General features: G+C 36.9%; 2 protein-coding genes across 4 annotated transcripts; one reads left to right on the top strand and one right to left on the bottom strand.

Annotated features, from left to right (window-relative positions):
• Nucleotides 1-1,243: 1,243 nt before the first annotated feature.
• LOC134749001 (GPI mannosyltransferase 2) lies at nucleotides 1,244-5,436 on the top strand. The gene is made up of 2 exons (XM_063683885.1): nucleotides 1,244-1,386; nucleotides 1,468-5,436. Exon 2 carries the CDS (start codon nucleotides 1,473-1,475, stop codon nucleotides 3,072-3,074), a length of 1,602 nt encoding a protein of 533 aa, XP_063539955.1. The 5' UTR covers nucleotides 1,244-1,386; nucleotides 1,468-1,472; the 3' UTR covers nucleotides 3,075-5,436.
• On the bottom strand, nucleotides 5,415-12,963 carry LOC134749002 (methyl-CpG-binding domain protein 3). Of its 3 annotated transcripts, none has more exons than XM_063683886.1 (7): nucleotides 12,904-12,963; nucleotides 12,563-12,721; nucleotides 11,969-12,118; nucleotides 8,327-8,492; nucleotides 7,666-7,810; nucleotides 7,408-7,553; nucleotides 5,415-5,973 (listed from the first exon to the last, which is right to left on the bottom strand). In XM_063683886.1, the coding sequence occupies exons 1-7, from the start codon at nucleotides 12,936-12,938 to the stop codon at nucleotides 5,953-5,955; spliced, it is 822 nt and encodes a 273-aa protein (XP_063539956.1). In that variant the 5' UTR covers nucleotides 12,939-12,963; the 3' UTR covers nucleotides 5,415-5,952. The 3 variants fall into 3 exon arrangements, with proteins under 3 accessions (XP_063539956.1, XP_063539958.1, XP_063539959.1); XM_063683888.1 differs by having other exon boundaries at nucleotides 12,823-12,927; XM_063683889.1 differs by lacking the exon at nucleotides 11,969-12,118.
• Between the last annotated feature and the right edge of the window lie 4,355 nt (nucleotides 12,964-17,318).

The following is a 17,318-nucleotide window of genomic DNA, read 5'->3' as shown; positions in this document are numbered from 1 at the left end:
CTCATGAAAGTATTGTAACAACAGGTGGAACTAAATGTTTTTAACCCCTTTTATTAGAAAGATACAAGTTAGAAAAGAGCCTCAGGTCCATGGCGAGTTTTACGCGAATGCCAACGCACGATAAAATACCTCATGTGGTTCAGCTTTACCGTTTTCAATGCAAAAAACGCGCGTATATTGTCTAAGACTGCTAGAAATGTCTGAAATCGTATGATATGAATCTGGGTGTAACAATATTATTATGTGACAGAATGCAATTATTATTAACAAAGTAAATGACTTATTGTTTTATTTTACCCCACTAAACCATTCTTAGCATTATTAGGATATCTTTAGACCTTAGTAAATGCTTGCAAATGGGGCAAGCGAGTTGCGCAGGTTGTATGCATCAAGATCAAGCTCACAACTCTTTAAAGTTTGCAGCGATTCCAGCATGTATTAGCACTGGGCACAGGCACAGATTAATAAATAGTTACTACGGCACAGGCAGGTGCAGTGTGTCGACATCAAACATCATACAGGCTTATAGTGCTTGCATATGGAGCATGTATCTTGCGCAGGTCTACGTCTGACAAAAAAGGAATAGAAATTAGTGGCAATACTGTAGTGTCCCGTTTGGCGTTTTCTTAAGCCGCTCCAGACTACGCGGCGCGAAGCCGCGAACGCGAGTGTGGAAGGAGATTTATATAGTATTAGTTGGCCAAACCAAATTTATTTATTATTATTCGGAGATCCAACAGCTGTTAACATGTCTATAGGTTTTATAAATATGATACAAAAAGCCAATTACAGGTTCTCACCAGTAGCTACATATTAACAAAAACAATGAGGGCTATCGTTTTTTTGCTCACCAGTTGGCGCCTCTGTTGATGGTGGTCCAAAAGACCATGGAGACTATATAAAGGAGCCAAATCTCTATGTATGAAAAGTGTCCATCAGAAAACAGTAATTAGGCGGCGCCACCATACACCGAAATACTACCAAAAACAACCTACGTAATTTGGTCGGGTTATTTGTTGGTACTTGTCCCAGCCCCTAACTAGCGTCACCGGAGAGATTAGGAACTATTATTTAAAGCTGAAAGCGTTCCCTTTTGCAAATTTGCAACAATTCTGCCATAAGAGATTGGCATCCTTTTCTATACCATCCATAGTTGTGACATTGACAACTTGGCGAGGCGAGTGTAAGCATAAATTTTAGGTCTGTGGGCGAGTGAGTCAAGTGTCAAGTCAGTCAAGTGAGTGGCGACCATTGACCATTAGCGCAAAATATTGAATCAATGTATTTCTTGTTTCGCATTATTTACTTAGATTCCTAAATGGACAAATTTGAGTTCAGATTAAATAATAACTGAAATTGTTATGGCTCATTAGGAAGAGCGCCTTGGTGAGTGAATCATACGATATATACTGTAATGAGTTGAGTAATAGCCGGTGCGGTAAATCTTACTTCACACTTGTTTTTCAGAAATTATGTATTCGCCGCGACAGAAACTGTTATGGTTTGCGTTCAGTTCAAGAGTAATATTGTTAATAGTACAAGCGGTATCTAACTTTATTATCCCGGACCACAATGCCAATGTGTTCGTCAGTCCCAAGGACGCGGGTCTGCGCCGCACGGCGGGCGACGCGGCAGTGGACGCGCTGCTCGGCGGCTTGAAGAGATGGGACGCTCACTACTTTATACACATTGCTCAATATGGATACACGTACGAAAACTGTCTAGCTTTCTTTCCATTCTTCCCTCTAGTGGTAAGATATGTTGCATATGGACTAAACAGTCTAGTGGGATCATTTTTGAACATTCACAGCTCGCTACTCATTTCCGCAACAGTCATAAATGTAATCATGTTTATTAAATCAGCTGATATATTACATAGGTTGAGCCTAAGAATACTACGAAGTGAGAGCAAAGCATACAAGGCTGTGGTACTGTATTGTGTCAACCCTGCTAGCATTTTCTTTTCGGCGCCATATTCTGAAACGTTGTTTGCTCTTATGTCTTTTTATACAATGTTGAAATGCACAGAAAATGAAACCCTTAGATTTGCAAATATTGATATAACTAGTGGCTTACCTGCTGGGTTTTCCATGATTACTAGGTCAAATGGGACTGTAAACATGGGATTCATCCTCTATACTAGTTTCAAGAATGTGATTGAGAGAACTTTACCTGAGATAGTGTACAAATATAGAACTCTGAAGCGTAAGATTATTATGCCTTTCCTGTTACTGCCACTGTTAACATCTTGTGTAGCTCTCTTTTTGACTGTGATACTAGCTCTGATACCATTTGTTTTAGTTCAGGCTTATAATTACTTGAAATTCTGTGTTCCTGGAGAGCACAATCTGCCAGAATTCTTGTCTAACTCTGCATATGTTCTGCCCGGTAGAGGAGACCGTCCGTGGTGCAACAGCTCCTTGCCAATATCGTATAGTTACATACAGAACCATTACTGGGATGTTGGACTATTTAAGTATTATAAATTAAAACAGATCCCGAACTTCTTACTTGCATCTCCAATTCTATTCCTTATAATATATCATTGTATGTCTTATATGAAAAATAATCCTAAGCTATTTTTGAGACTGGGATTAAGAAGCAATATATTTAATTTTGGGTACATTAACAAAGTGCCTTATAGGCCGAGACAAAATTCAAAAACTTTTGGTGCTAACGACCCTGCAATATTTGTATACATTGTTCATGTTTTAAGCCTAGCTATATTCTGCATCATGTTTGTTCATATCCAGGTTTCCACAAGATTATTGGCTTCAGCTAGCCCTGTTCTATATTGGATTGGTTCTTATAAGATGAATGTGGGGCCCACACCAACATCTGATCAGAATACAATCAATGAACATTTCCGACGCATAGGCATTGGAAAGCGGATACCTCCACACCATTTGTCAATAGCTAATTTGGAAGGTGTAGATAACATGTATTGTAAATGGAAAACATTTATTATAACGAGATGGATGCCAGATTTCCAGTCTCGTTTAATACAGTACTATTTCCTGGGCTATTTTGTTATAGGAACAGTATTATTTTCAAACTTTTACCCATGGACTTAAATTTGGTTTCAGCTCCACTACACATATCAGTTGAACATATCGCCCAGACATTACAAAGCAGTTTATGTGCCAGTGAATTTGTGATGCATCTATGGGCATATCTGATCACTGCTACTACAACTGCCTGTTCTGATTTACCAAATTTATTAAATATCAAAAAATTTAATGCATACTATTGAATAATTCACATATCAAAATATCACTTAACATTCCTCTTAGCTATATAAACAATATTTAATTATAAGAAATAAAATACCAATTCGCGTTGCAGTATTAGGCATTAGCTATCGTTATTTAGTAAGTACCAATCACTAAAGGGTGTTTTACAACTTCGTAAATGTTTTTTTTTTTATCTAGTTTTTATAGAGGCTTTGGACACTAGGTGAACATGTCAGCCTCATGGGTGCTTTCATAGTTCCCTACTCAATAAAGTGGTAAACACTGATTGCTTTGTCCGATATAGGCTCTGCCAACCAACAATTGATCTGTCCATTGTGCATGGAGCCCAGACTACCAAAAAATCTTTTTCTCAAGTCCGAATTCCGGACGCATTCCAACAACACGTGAGACAAGTCATCAGTCTTCTGACAGTTTGCACACAGTGGTGATGATTTAACATCATGCACTTCCTAAATGTTGTATCCTAAATGATTTAGTCACCTTATTTAGAAGAGTATACATTTTTTTATTTGGGTGACTAAATCTTTTAGGAGAAAATGTATTATCCTAAATGATGTAAAACACCCTTAAGATAAATTTGTATTTTTATTAGTAGGAATGAGCATCAATTGAATTCTAACAAATAATGGTTGATAAGATCACACGAGTGAATAGAATATAGACCTTTCGCGCATGAAATCTATTAAAGCATGGGGCCTTAGAGTATAGAATTTGTCCATTTTAAAATAACAAATATCGCACATTACAATTTTAATCATGTTAATTCTATCGCCTTTTAAGAATTTGAAATATCTACTATTTAAGCATGTTAGTCCATCATTTTAAACTTCTATCATTCTAGTCATTTGTGTTCTAAGAATTTTATTAAATAGGCATTTCCATAAAGTAATTTTGGAGCTAGATAATTAGGAAAGCTTTAATTATAATATTTATAATCGTACATTTATTATTGCGCCGCGCCGTGTTAAAACGGCTGAGCTGATTGATGAGGATGAGCAATTGTTAATTTAAAATAATGTTATAATAAATTGACCAAATATAGATATAAGAATTATAAAAAAAATGGTATAACTAAGTATTTTTCTTTGGCATGCATTAGGTAAAATTAAAATACCTACTTTTCATATTATATAGAAACCACAAAGTATTTTATTTATTCATACCATCTTAATTAATTCAACACTTTGACTTAGGTTTGAATTTTAAGATGTATAAGTACAGAGATGCATAATGCATGCGCTTGATGTAGATTGTATCATGATTGTATTTTCTATTGATTACTTGATTAGATAGTCGATAGGACCGTCCATTTTTAATGCAATAGAATAAAGTGCGTTTACAAAATAAAACACTAATATACCTACATACAGCCATAGTTAGCCTAGATAGAATTATTTTTTAAAACCGATTAATTTTTATCTTTATGGTTGTGATTTTGAACTTGATGTCCAATATTAACCAAATCTTGATAAAGGAAGGTTACGGGTCAACGACGTTTTTACTACGTCTACGTAGAGAGAGCTACGTCGTAGCACGCGTAGAATCAAGTGGGGCTAGGGGTATTATACGCTCCCATGAAATATATACATATAAGGTGGGCAATTCAAAAGGGGCTGAAGGGTAAATCGAGGCCACTAAAAATAAACTGCTTTTTTAATTTTATGTCTCGAACATGGCCGATTTTATTTCCTCGTGTTGGCTTTATTTAATCCCCTTTTAAATTGCTTGCCCTGTAATCTGTATACTTCTGACGTTGGGAATAAGAGCTTCGTAGAAACGTTCGTATTTGTTATGATACTTCAGTCAACCTCAGTACTTTTTGTACCGAGACTGAGTGAAATAGCAGGACACGTTCGTAGGTATGTTTCCGTGAAAATACGATGGAAAACACTTACGCACTACATCTAGTACACCTTTAGTAACTAGCAAGAGCGACCCCGCAATACGTGAGACACGATATCTGCGACGTCCCTGTTGTCAGTTTCAAATTTAGTAAGGTGTGACAATGACAAGTTCTTCAGACGGTCCGCAACAATCTTACCTTGCATTGTGCGTTCAAAAAGGGTTATTATTTGTACTTTAGCTTTTGTTACTTTGCACAAATTGAAGTCTATCGTATTACCTTATTTAAGTAATTGTATTATTTGAATAAAACCACTGTTTACAGATTATAAAACTTTTATTGCTACTTTCCTTATTTAATACAATTGTTGTTATTAGAAAGACGTAAAATGTGGTGTTATCAACACCTAAAAGTACCTAATAAATATCCACATACATCTGTCATATAACTAATTAAATGATAAAATAAAACTCGACGTTCTCCCGCCTGTATACAAACACGCTTCGCATGAATTTGTGAATATCATGTGCCGCCAGTGGAATTTTGAGTATGTGGTACACGCCGATATGTTGCCTATGTACAGCTAAAAGATGCCCTTATTCATAAATGTCTAACTAACGACGATGGTATTTACCGTCGAAAATTTAGTTTTTTTACTGGCCTTCCTTAATGACACGCTCGAGAAACGCGCGGCGCGGCGGATGCAAGCACTAAAGGCATGTAGGCGCGCTAGTCGGTGGTGGAGTGCACTAGCGCGAGCTCGGGCTCGGGCTCGGGCTCGCGGAGCACGGTGGAGGCGGCGGCGGCGTGGTGGGACTGGTCGGGGGCCGGCGCGGCGGCCGCGCCGGCGGGCTGCTACGCGGCCGCTAGCGCCTCCTGAACGAAACAACTGGATGAGAATACTTATGTCTGTGGAGTCGCGTAGCTCCAGTAGTGGCGACGACCGCCGTCTAGATCAGCTTTAAACGACGAGTGCTAGGTGTCATCACCATATATATTATATTTTCTGTATCTACCTTAAGCCTAATATCACAAGCCGGTAAAATATTATTAAAAATTATTCAAAACAGAATAAGAACAGAGGAATATTTAAGCGCCGATCAATACGGATTTCGTCAAAACAGAGGGAGGCAAGAGAGGCAATATTATACATAGAAGAATGGACTTAGATCAGAATACATATATACCTATAGCATTTATAGATCTGGATAAGGCCTGCGACAAAGTCAATTGGAAAGGTATGTTTAGAATTTTAAAAACTGGACTAGACTATAAGACCGTAATTGTTGGACTATAAAAATCAAGAAGCTATATAGAAGTAGGGGAAGAGACAAGGAAAGCAAAAATCCAGCAAGGGATAAGGCAAGGTTGTCCGCTTTTGCCACTTAGTTTTAATATTTTTATAGTGTGCTATCAGGGAACTCGTAGGTAGAGGCTGGAATGGGACGAGTTAAATTTAATGGAAAAAACATGCAGTTTATTTGCTTTGCTGATAACATCGCTACACTGGCATCTACAAGCAGCTTGAAGAATCACTCAATGAAACGAACACAGTTTTTGACGAGTTTGGCTTAAAAAATAACATAAAAAAACTAAGACATAACTTCAAAATAGACTTCGAAAAATACCTCAAATAAACACCAAAAACAAAACCCGATAATTTTAAATAATAGTACAATAGAAACAGGTCAAATCATTTAAATATTTAGGCAGCATAATTACGTGACTTCAGCTAAACCTATGTGGTGAGTCGAAGAGACCTATTCTTCGTCTTCAGTTTTCCGTCCGATGTACGGGCGCACCATACTTGACGTAGAGGTTGTCAAGATATAAGTAGCGACAGCAGCGTGGACGGACTCGAGTGCCCTCCATATTTAGTATATACGTACTGCAAACGCAAGTGCTGAGTCTATTCAAAATCACACTTCGCGTTCGTGGCATCGCGCGTAATTGACGGACTAAGGGTCGGTTGCACCAAACTGTTAATGTGGAGGGCCGAAAGAGAGAGGAGAATCTCCCGAGGGGAGAATTCCCAGGCTCTGTCGGGCACAGATGGAATGGTGCATTTATATGACTCATTCCCATTTGCCCGGTATGTTATGTATACCGGCGGTCACTTGGGACGGGGACAAATGGGAATACTTACACCAAAACATACACGTAATGCACGCTTGACGAGCTCCAATTTTGCGGTGCACGTCCTTGCTGGTGACAGTCGCGACCAGCGTCTGATGCTGGTCGCTCCGGTGGTGTGTGAGCGAATCCGCAGCAGCCGCAGTGAGATAATCTTATATAGTTTTAAATATATACCTGCAACCGCGCACGCGCGCGCTTAACGCGCTCCTCTTGACGGCGAACATCCTCCTTGCTGATGGTGACGGCCGCTATCAGCGGCTGCTCAGGGTTTAAAAAAACGCCCGGGTTCTCCAGGATCGCCTGCTTGGACCCGGTTTGGCCTGAAATCATGGAATAAGTACTACTAGTAAGTGTTACAGTTAATTTTGAAATAATGGCAAGTAACGCAGAAAAACTTATTATTGACTGCTATTATATTGCACACAGCTGTACCTGTAATGGTCTGTGAAGAGACGTGCAGGGCAGTGGCCAGCGATTGTATGGTGGTAGCGTCAGAGTTGTAGGGGCCCAGTGGCTTGATGTACTTCGGCAGCGACGTCGTACCGATCACTCCGTTGGCATCGCACGCTGTTAGACCCTGAAAATGGTGGATTATATAGTTATTTACGTGTCAGACCAATGAAAGTAAAAAAAAATCGGTAAGTACTTCCACACTCAACTCGGTCATATCTGCGAAAAGCTGGCTTCCTGTTATGCATTAGAAGGGGTATTATATAGGTTCTAATAGTAGATTGTGCCACAAGGGAGAAAAATGACATATTTACGGTGAGGGCGTACATTGAATCCTGAACGAAGCGAAGGATTCTATAATTGAATCCTTGGCGTAGCGAGGGATTCTAAAATAGAATCTTGAGCATAGTGAGGTATTCAAGTGTTAACGCCCAAGGTAGAAATAATTTTGCTACCATGTGAAACATACTGTTTTTTACATCACCTATGAGGAAATTATTATGTTCCAAAATATTAAATACCTAAAAAAATAGTATGCAAAAAAGCGGGGAAGAATAAGCCCTTTTTCGAATAGGTGATGTGAAAAAATATTACCTCTTAGTGGAGTACAAACAAAGTGTAATATAAAAGGGTGGCAATTTACCTCCAATCTTTTCTCCCAGAACAGCTGTTTCGGTTTTTCCGTAGTGCCGTGCTTCAAATCCGTCTTCACCATGCTCTCCTGTGTCTTATACACGGTCACCGGCTGTTTGAAAATCGAAGCTGTTTGGCGGATAGGTGGTACCAGCGACGCGTCAGAACGAACTCCTCTGTAAGAATACAATTAATATTATTCACATTTCAAAACAGTTATGCCACTTCATACATTTATTTCTTTTTTACGAGTATGTAGACCAGTCAGTAAAGTGGTATAAATTATGATCTAAAAATCTAGTTCTAGCTAATATATAAGGACCCTAAACACCAGTGGCGCCTAAGTAATTATGTCATCAGCACACCTGATATTTAAAAATAGAATTTTACTAGCACAAAGAATACTTACGCCACAGTCTATATAGTACAGCGGCCAGATGGCCTAAAACACCATTCGATGTGACAGTACAGTATACTACCGACAAGTGGTATCGTTGTGTTCGGTAGACTACCGAGTACGAAATAACAACTTGTCAGTTTCTAAGAGTGTGGGGGGATAACTGTGACGTCATAAAGTCGGCAGTACCAAGTTTTAAACTTTTTCTTTTAAACATACCATGTGGGGTACCAAATGAAAGGGCATTGTGAGTAGATTACAAAATAATTTGTTAGACCAAGTAGTGAAAATGTTAGACTATGTTATATATTTGTAATCTACTCACAATGCCCTTTCATTTGGCATGGTATGTTTAAAAGAAAAAAGTTTAAGACTTTGTACTGCCGATTTTGTGACGTCACAGTTATCCCCCCCACACTCTTAGAAAGTGACAAGTTCTTATTTCGTACTCAGTAGAGTCTACCGAACACAACGATACCACTTGACGGTAGTATACTGTACAGTCACATCGAATGGTGTTTTAGGCCATCTGGCCGCTGTACTAATAAAACATCAAAGGCATCGGTCCACTGTTACTTTTTACACTGTGCCTACGCTATGCTACTATAATTAGCATAGAAATTACTAGAGAATAAATGATCAGTTGTCTTTGCTGTAAACTGTGTATACCAGGCCAGGCAGCCTACTTAAGTGTGTAGGTCCCTTAAATATAAATATCAATGCAAACAGAGAAAACCTAAGAATACATTGTTTAGTTACACAAGAATACCATGCATCCATCTAAAACACTCATGCATAGTAAATATAAGCATCGAAAATGTAAGGCTGGAAACAGTGCTCGACCGACTGTCAGCGCTGACCGTCGGTCCCGACCAAATCCAATACCAAATCACGCGCGTACCGTCAGCGTAGCTGTGTGCGCGTTCATAGACTTGCATAGATATTAGTTTCCAGCCTAACACTACTATATCATTAGACGAGATCTATGTACAAAAAATAATCTTCAATAGCTATTTCACTATACATGTTACAACTCACACATCATTTAGAAAACACAATCTCAACATAACTTTGATACTCTATAAAATTTAGTTTATAATTTTGTCTCTAAGAGCGTTTCCACATTGCCCGATCCGATATGGGATGTCGGATGAAAGTAAAATGTAGATGTTTTTCCTAAAAACGATAGATAACGCAAAAAAGGCAGACTTAATGCTGTTTTTCTCATAAGCGCCTTCCGACATCCGATATCGGAAGCCATGTCGGACCCCCACCTATAATATTTGTTTGTGTGCGTATGTGTATGCATATTGTTTGTTGTAGTGTGCGTGACCGCTAAAGTCGGCGCCCGCGCCCGCGCCCTCGCGGCCTGATTAGTGACTACCTACGCGGATGTGGGATCCTACATCTGATATCGGATCCGACAATGTGTAAACGGTCTAAATCACACTTATTCAGCTACTAATACACCAAATGTTATACAAATTTTTAGCACAGTATCTGCTGTAATTATAAAAATGAGTAGGTGATTGCAGTAAATTATGACCACCATAGAAAAAAATATATCCTAATTGTCATGGAAGGCTTTATTTGTATAATCTAATATGGTGTAATGTGTACATTAGTAGGTAGATTATTTGTTGCTGAATGCCGACTACAAGATACATTTTCTATAACTTTTTCCATGGTGGGTCATACTCATACTCTATTAGAATTTCTACTCTCTGCTGACAGTTAAGTAACAACAGGAAGATCAAAATACAAATACATAAGCAGCAGTGACAATAATGAAGTACTGTGATAAAGCTTCTACAAAGCTTCTAAGATGATCAGACTATTTAATATAATACCACTGTTTAACAGTTAATTGCACATATTATCTAAATATGGAAACATTTTTAAGTTATATGTAAGGGTGAATACAAGTAAGTGTATGTGTAGTTGCAGTTCAATTACTGACCTTCACATTGGGGCGCTTACATACTGATTAGTGTTAATTGCGTTTATAGTGATAGCGGAAGCCGCTCGACCCCAATTACAAAGAAATACCGCAAATCGATGTACAGGTTAGTTTGGCACACGCATACTAGAGGTCCAAACAAAATTTTTGACCCGCAGTTCCTAAAAAATTTCCCCAGGGAAGTAGAACTGTCAGTTTGTAAAATTGAAAAAAAAAAAAAAAATTGTTAATGATATTATTTTAAAAATTGCTTTCTTGGGGTTGGATATGAGGATATCACGTATCATTTCTGGTATATTGTACAAAAAAAAACAGCCATATCGTATCTGGAGGAGCCCAAACTTGGTATGTTTCGAAAATTCTTTTTGTTTTAATTTAAAAAAAATGGCCGAAATGTAATGATGTGATATATTTTTAGAATCGCCTCAAAAAACCCTTTCGTATGATACCACACACGATAGGTTTTGAATTTTTTTTATACAAAAAAATAATGTTTTACCACCCCCCCAGGGAATTTTTTTTAGGAGCTGCGGGTCAAAAATTTTGTTTTGACCTCTAGTATGCGTGTGCCAAACGGCTAACCTGTACATCGATTTGCGGTTTTTAATTTGAACGGGTTACACTATGACAAATGGATGAACTTACAATGAGCACCAAATACCAATGAATATGTAAACAGGCCTTAATATCAAGACCAGCCACACTTACCTGTATTGTCCTTATTAATGTTTTCTAAGGTATAATCTTTTTACTGAAGTAGTTTTAATCTGATCATCTATTGAGAACCACTGTCCGCTGTGGTCAGTCTAGCAGTGCATGGAAAGGACTGGTGATGTCTACTAGCTGTGCATATTCAAGTTTTATAGCAAATGTAATACCCTATTAAAAACAATGAATACTGGGAGGCAAACACTAATAGCAGAATAAACAGGGTTCAGAAATATCAGTAATTTATAATACATCTGCTTATCCTTAAATTGTATTAAATGCTAATTCAATTCTGGGTTTACCTCATAAAACAGTGATTTATGGTTTAAAATTTGGAATATTTTTTAAATATTATAATTCCTAAACTAGATTTTTTTTACTACATATAGGTATAGCGTGAACAAACTAACGAGGTTGTAGTAAGTTTACGATAAATTCCATATCAATGAACCCTGAATATAAAATACATTAATTGTAAAACACTGATTACAGAGAAAGCTTCTATCCATGATTAGCATACAGTAACAAAAGCACAGGACGGCACTAATGATGACAACACAAGTGTAGAATATGTCACGAATGGGAACCTGTAATCAAACTGCGCTCGCGCTTTCTTGGCCTTGCACAGCAACATTGTGTTTATCTGACCCTGTTGGAAGTCGAAACACGATAGGTCCATACTATCACCCAGATAACGGACTAGCTCAGGCTTACTGCGAAACTTTTTACCTGTAGGGCTATAGAAAATTTATCATAACCATGAGGCCGTCAGACTGGGAGCTGTTAGCTTGACATTCCCTGGTTTAGTAGTGATGGGTGTTACAATGTTCATAGATCACTGGATTGATCATTTGCCATCCCAATATCCATTTAAGATATTTTAATTAAATTAGAGGCAAAAAAAGTTCAGTAGTAGATGATTTTGTAACTCTCTCATAGTAAATTGAATATAATTTCATATAATTATTAAATGTAAGCAAATAATCAATTCAATGTTTAGTTTCCATCTTAGGTATACTGTACAAAGTAATGTGAGGTTTAGTATGTATTGTAGTTTAGTCTAGGAACAAGTAACTTAGCAAAAGTCAAATTAAAATGAATGAATATGTAGGAAATACTAAATATAATTTTCATAGGGTAATTCTCTTTAAATCTAAATCCATTAGACGCTTGCTACATACCTATAGTAATACACATCAACCTTCCCTGCAGACAAGCCACTTTTTCTCAAAACTTCTTCTCTTTGCCAGCCTTTAGGCAGTGCAGGACACTCTGAACGTTTCTTTTCAATTGATATATTCATGATCAATGTAGTATAAAGTTTATTTGCCTCCGAAAATCTGCATAAATATATACAAATGGTTAAGACGATCAAGTGACAAAAATATAATGAAAATATGTGAAGAAACCAGTTATAATGAACATAATGAAAGCTACCAACCAATACACTAACTTCACAAACATACACAAATTAAACCATTCAAATAGGTAAGCAAAATCGAGGAGAACAACATTCATATACCTTTGCTTTTTTGGTTGACATGACATGAGTGACATACATCACATACAGATAGATACGAAGCGTCTGTAGAAAGATACGTTTTAAAATTGACATAATTTACTAACCTCAAAGTGTAGAATGGTAGGTAATCGCTTGAATTAGTCAGTTAGCAAGAATAAAAATAATTATTTTATCGTAATATTAAGTCATATTGAATTTTTATAGTATTTTATTTAATTATCATAATATTGGTTGTTATCAAAGGCTTGGGGTGGGAACTTAGAAAACCAACTTAACCAACCTAGTATCTGAACGTACGTGGTTGGTTATTATATAAGCTCGTTATACACGCCCGGAATATAAAATGAAATGAAATGAGAGTTTACATTGAAATGAGATGGAAATGAGAGTGTCCTTTGACAAACTATATCTTATGACATCACACATTTTCATTGCTTTCCGTCTATTGAGGCCTAATTAGATGTGGTTTAATATATGAAATTGGCAAATCATATTGAATTTTATTTTGTGTATTACGGTTCTTATTTCGATTATTTGACAAGCAAGGCGACATAGTGCGTTTTGTTCTATCTGTGTGTGCCATTACTGCCATTTTCGAGTTTTCGTTTCGTTGACATAACTTTACTGATAGTTGAGTCGAGCGAGTTGATTACCTACTCGTTTATTTTGTGAAATCCGGTGGTTTTTACTGTGAATTTACATTATAAATTAACATTTGTTCAAGTGCACTGTGCCTGCTTGGATTATGTGAAACTTTTACAAATGTAAGTATTCTTTTTACGTTGTTATTGTCTGTTTTCCTTTATTTAAGTTTCAGAATGATGTCAACTTTAGGTGCAGGAAAATGATACTTTCACTTTGAAAACATCGAAATTATTTTATAAGTTTTATAACCTGGGTCAAATACAATTTTTTAACAAGCAGATACGTCTGGGAGCGATACTCCAAATTTTATATTAAAGGAAAAACCACTACACTACAAACACAAAGCCAAGCCAAATCCTGAACTTTAATTACAGCCCAAGAGAACTACAACTTGGCACTCATATAGATATCAATTCTTATGCCGGTGAAGTCAACAAACAGAGATGGGCAAAATTTATTCGAATGACGAATAACCGACCGGTCTGGCCTAGTGGGTAGTGACCCTGCCTGTGAAGCCGATGGTCCTGGGTTCGAATCCCGGGTTGAACTAAAGCAAAGGGGGTGCCGACACTTAGAAAAATTTTCATCGGAGTGATGTTATTATGACACCTGTTTTTTATTGTGTTATCGTCTATGATAGGTTTCATTCTCTAGAATACGCTAAAATAAGCATGTTTTGTAGGAAAAACTTTTCTCTAAAATCAAAAATGGCCATGATATTTGACCCGCAAGTTGAAACCGCAACTTGACAAATTAAAAGCAATCATTTGGTACAGTAAATTTAAGTAACAGAGACAAGATAGGTGCGACGACGAGCGAATTGAGGAGGAGTGCGTTAGGTTGACCGCGATGATCGCAATCAAACAGAGCGCGAAGCTGAGCGAGAGAAGCGAGCGTGCCGCGGTAGCGGCCGGCGAGCGCCAGAACAGACGCGTTATTGTACCTACTAAAAAAATTCTGTCTTTTTTTTTGCACCCCCTTTGCTTTAGGCCAACCTAAGTAACTTTGTGTGTGAGCATTTCATTGTTTACGCTAATCCTTTGTTTATTATACTAGGTACCTGGGCTTATCCTAGATACCCTTATCAATCTTTAATGTGTCCGAACTAGGGTTTGCAATCCGGATCCGAAATGTATGAAATTATCCGGATCTGGATCCGCGGATCTTCCGTCGTGCAAACCCTAGTCAGAAGAAAAATAACAAAAATTTTCTATGTTTAATAAAACAAGTCATATTAAACATAGAAAAACTTGAATATTTTTCGTGGATTTATTCGAATGAAATAAGAAATAAATTATTCATTTCAAAAGTACTCGAATAATTTATTCGCGGATAAATCATTCGCGAATAAATCATTCGTGAATAAAAAAAATCGTGAATTATTGTTTATTCGAATTATTATTGTTCCGATAAAAAAATATTCAAATAATGCCAATCTCTGTTAACAATGACACATATTCTTAATGTTGAACTTGGCTCTCATTTCACATTATGTTTTTGATGGAATATCATTACTGTTTGTACAGAAATTATTAGTGTGCATTATACTTGATTTCGAAACTGATATGCATTTTTGCTATTAGAAATTCGATAGGCGCTTAGTATGTAAACAAAAACTGTTTTTTGGAAAATTTTAGAAATTGTAAAAAAAACACTGTTGATCTTAGGTTCGTAACCACACAATTACCCAGCTGGATGCCAAATTTCAACATGCTAGGTCATCTGGAAGTGGGTTAGGTTATTGATGTTAGGTGAGTCAGTACGTCAGTACATCAGTCTGTGAGAATAATCCCGATTTTTAGATGTCTGTATCCTAATAAACGGTTGACCTATATTCATGAAATTTGGGGTTCTAGTTAGCCTTAAGGGTTTTAATAAATGAACCAAATTTCATATGTTTAATAGGTTTTGAGTTACACAGGGGTTAAAAGTTCCAGCTCTCTTCTATTCAACTTGGGTTAACACGCTGCCGCATGTCTAGATTCTTCGGCAAGTTGGAGTTTTTTGTTTCGTCATGAGCTTAAGACAATTTTGTAAACCGTGTAAAAATTTGTCAACCCAATAAAAGTGGAATTCTATGGGCACCCTGTCACTAGTGTCTGGTATTGGCCCTTGTGATACAGCTGGTGGTCCAAATTCTTATAGCAGCAGTCTTTGGTCAATTTATAAATTATACTTTATACACCCTTAAATTATTATAAATTTACTACTCAGTATAACATACCAAGTTACCATCTAGTATTACATATTTTAATGCTGCCATTATCTGAATTGCTCAAATTTATGGTAATTTCTATTCATTTGTATCAAGTGAAATGACCTAAATACTATAAGTACTAACATAACTTGGTATAGTTGGTGTAAGTTAAGAAGTAAATTTTGACAGTTTTGAATTGACCTTTATATGTATGACGCTAAGGCTATCAGTTAAACGATATGTCTTAGCTTCGTGAATATAAGGGTCAATACATAACTGTCAAAATTTACTTCTTAACTTATTTAACTTACACCGACTATAGGTTGTAATTATTTTGTAGGCATGTACAGTAATTACAGCATAATTATAGATAATTCTACATTAACCTTTCGAGACCCGGGCAAATATGGCAACATACAATAACATACAATATGGCGACATATAATAGGGACAGGGAGGCGACTGGTCTCGAAAGGTGCCCGATATTAATATATGTATGCATAATTGTTTGCTGATTGTAGGAAAAATAGTTAAAAAAAAACATCGATTTTCACGTATTTATATATGTAAATATATAATTATTAGTAAGAGATATTGGAAAAATCTTACTGCTATCAGAAAGGTACACTATTTGTGATATTCCTAGTATAAATTTTTTAAATATAAAATAATTACAAACCCTGAAAAATCTGCCCAAAATCACATACTAAAAATCATCAGCTTCCGGGATTTTCCAAGTTTTCCAACATTTCGTCTTAAAACAATTGTAATTTTTATAAATTAAAATACTGCGTAAATTTAAGTAAAAATTCGGAAAATAGATTAGTTTTAACTATTAAAATAATATACAGGAATAAATAGAATTTGTCTAATTATTCATAAAATTTGCTATTTATGTTGTGAGTACACTGTCCCCCTGCGAAGTTATGGAAGTTTTTAAAATCCCTTGGCTTGGGCAAATCTCAATCAAGTTGCTCTAGTTTTCTCGATGTAAACGGTATTAATCAATTTTTCAGTATTTCGCCGGTAACACTTGATCCGTCAGTTAAAAGTTCCACCTTATCGCTTCTTGCGACTACTACATCTAACTCCAATTTAGAATTTTTTGAGCTCGGCTGTATTTCTGCACAAGAGACACAAGCAATCCTCAAAACTATCAAGTCGAAAGCCGTCGGTGACGATAACCTCAGTGTAGATATGCTCATGCTCGCGGCGGATTTCATCTCTCCTATCATTTCCAACATTATAAATTTTTCCCTATCCACGGGCACGTTTCCGGCTTCCTGGAAGTGTGCCCATGTCACCCCTCTACCGAAAACCTCCATTCCTGCTTCTTTCTCCCAATATCGTCCTATTTCCATTCTTCCTGTAGTATCAAAAATTATTGAACATTATGTTAATCGCCGTCTCCTATCCTATTTTAATAGAAATTTGTTATTTAACTCATTCCAATCTGGATTCCGCCCCGGGCACAGCACAGTCACCGCTTTAGTTAAAGTCACCGACGACATCCGGTTTAATATAGAGTGCAAAATGCTAACTGTCCTTGTTCTTCTCGACTTCAGTAGTGCCT

This window comes from Cydia strobilella, chromosome 17 (assembly GCF_947568885.1).
Source record: "Cydia strobilella chromosome 17, ilCydStro3.1, whole genome shotgun sequence".
Lineage (NCBI taxonomy): Eukaryota > Metazoa > Arthropoda > Insecta > Lepidoptera > Tortricidae > Cydia > Cydia strobilella.
The sequence above is the reverse complement of the archived record's forward strand: the minus strand, read 5'-3'. Positions and strand labels throughout refer to the sequence as shown.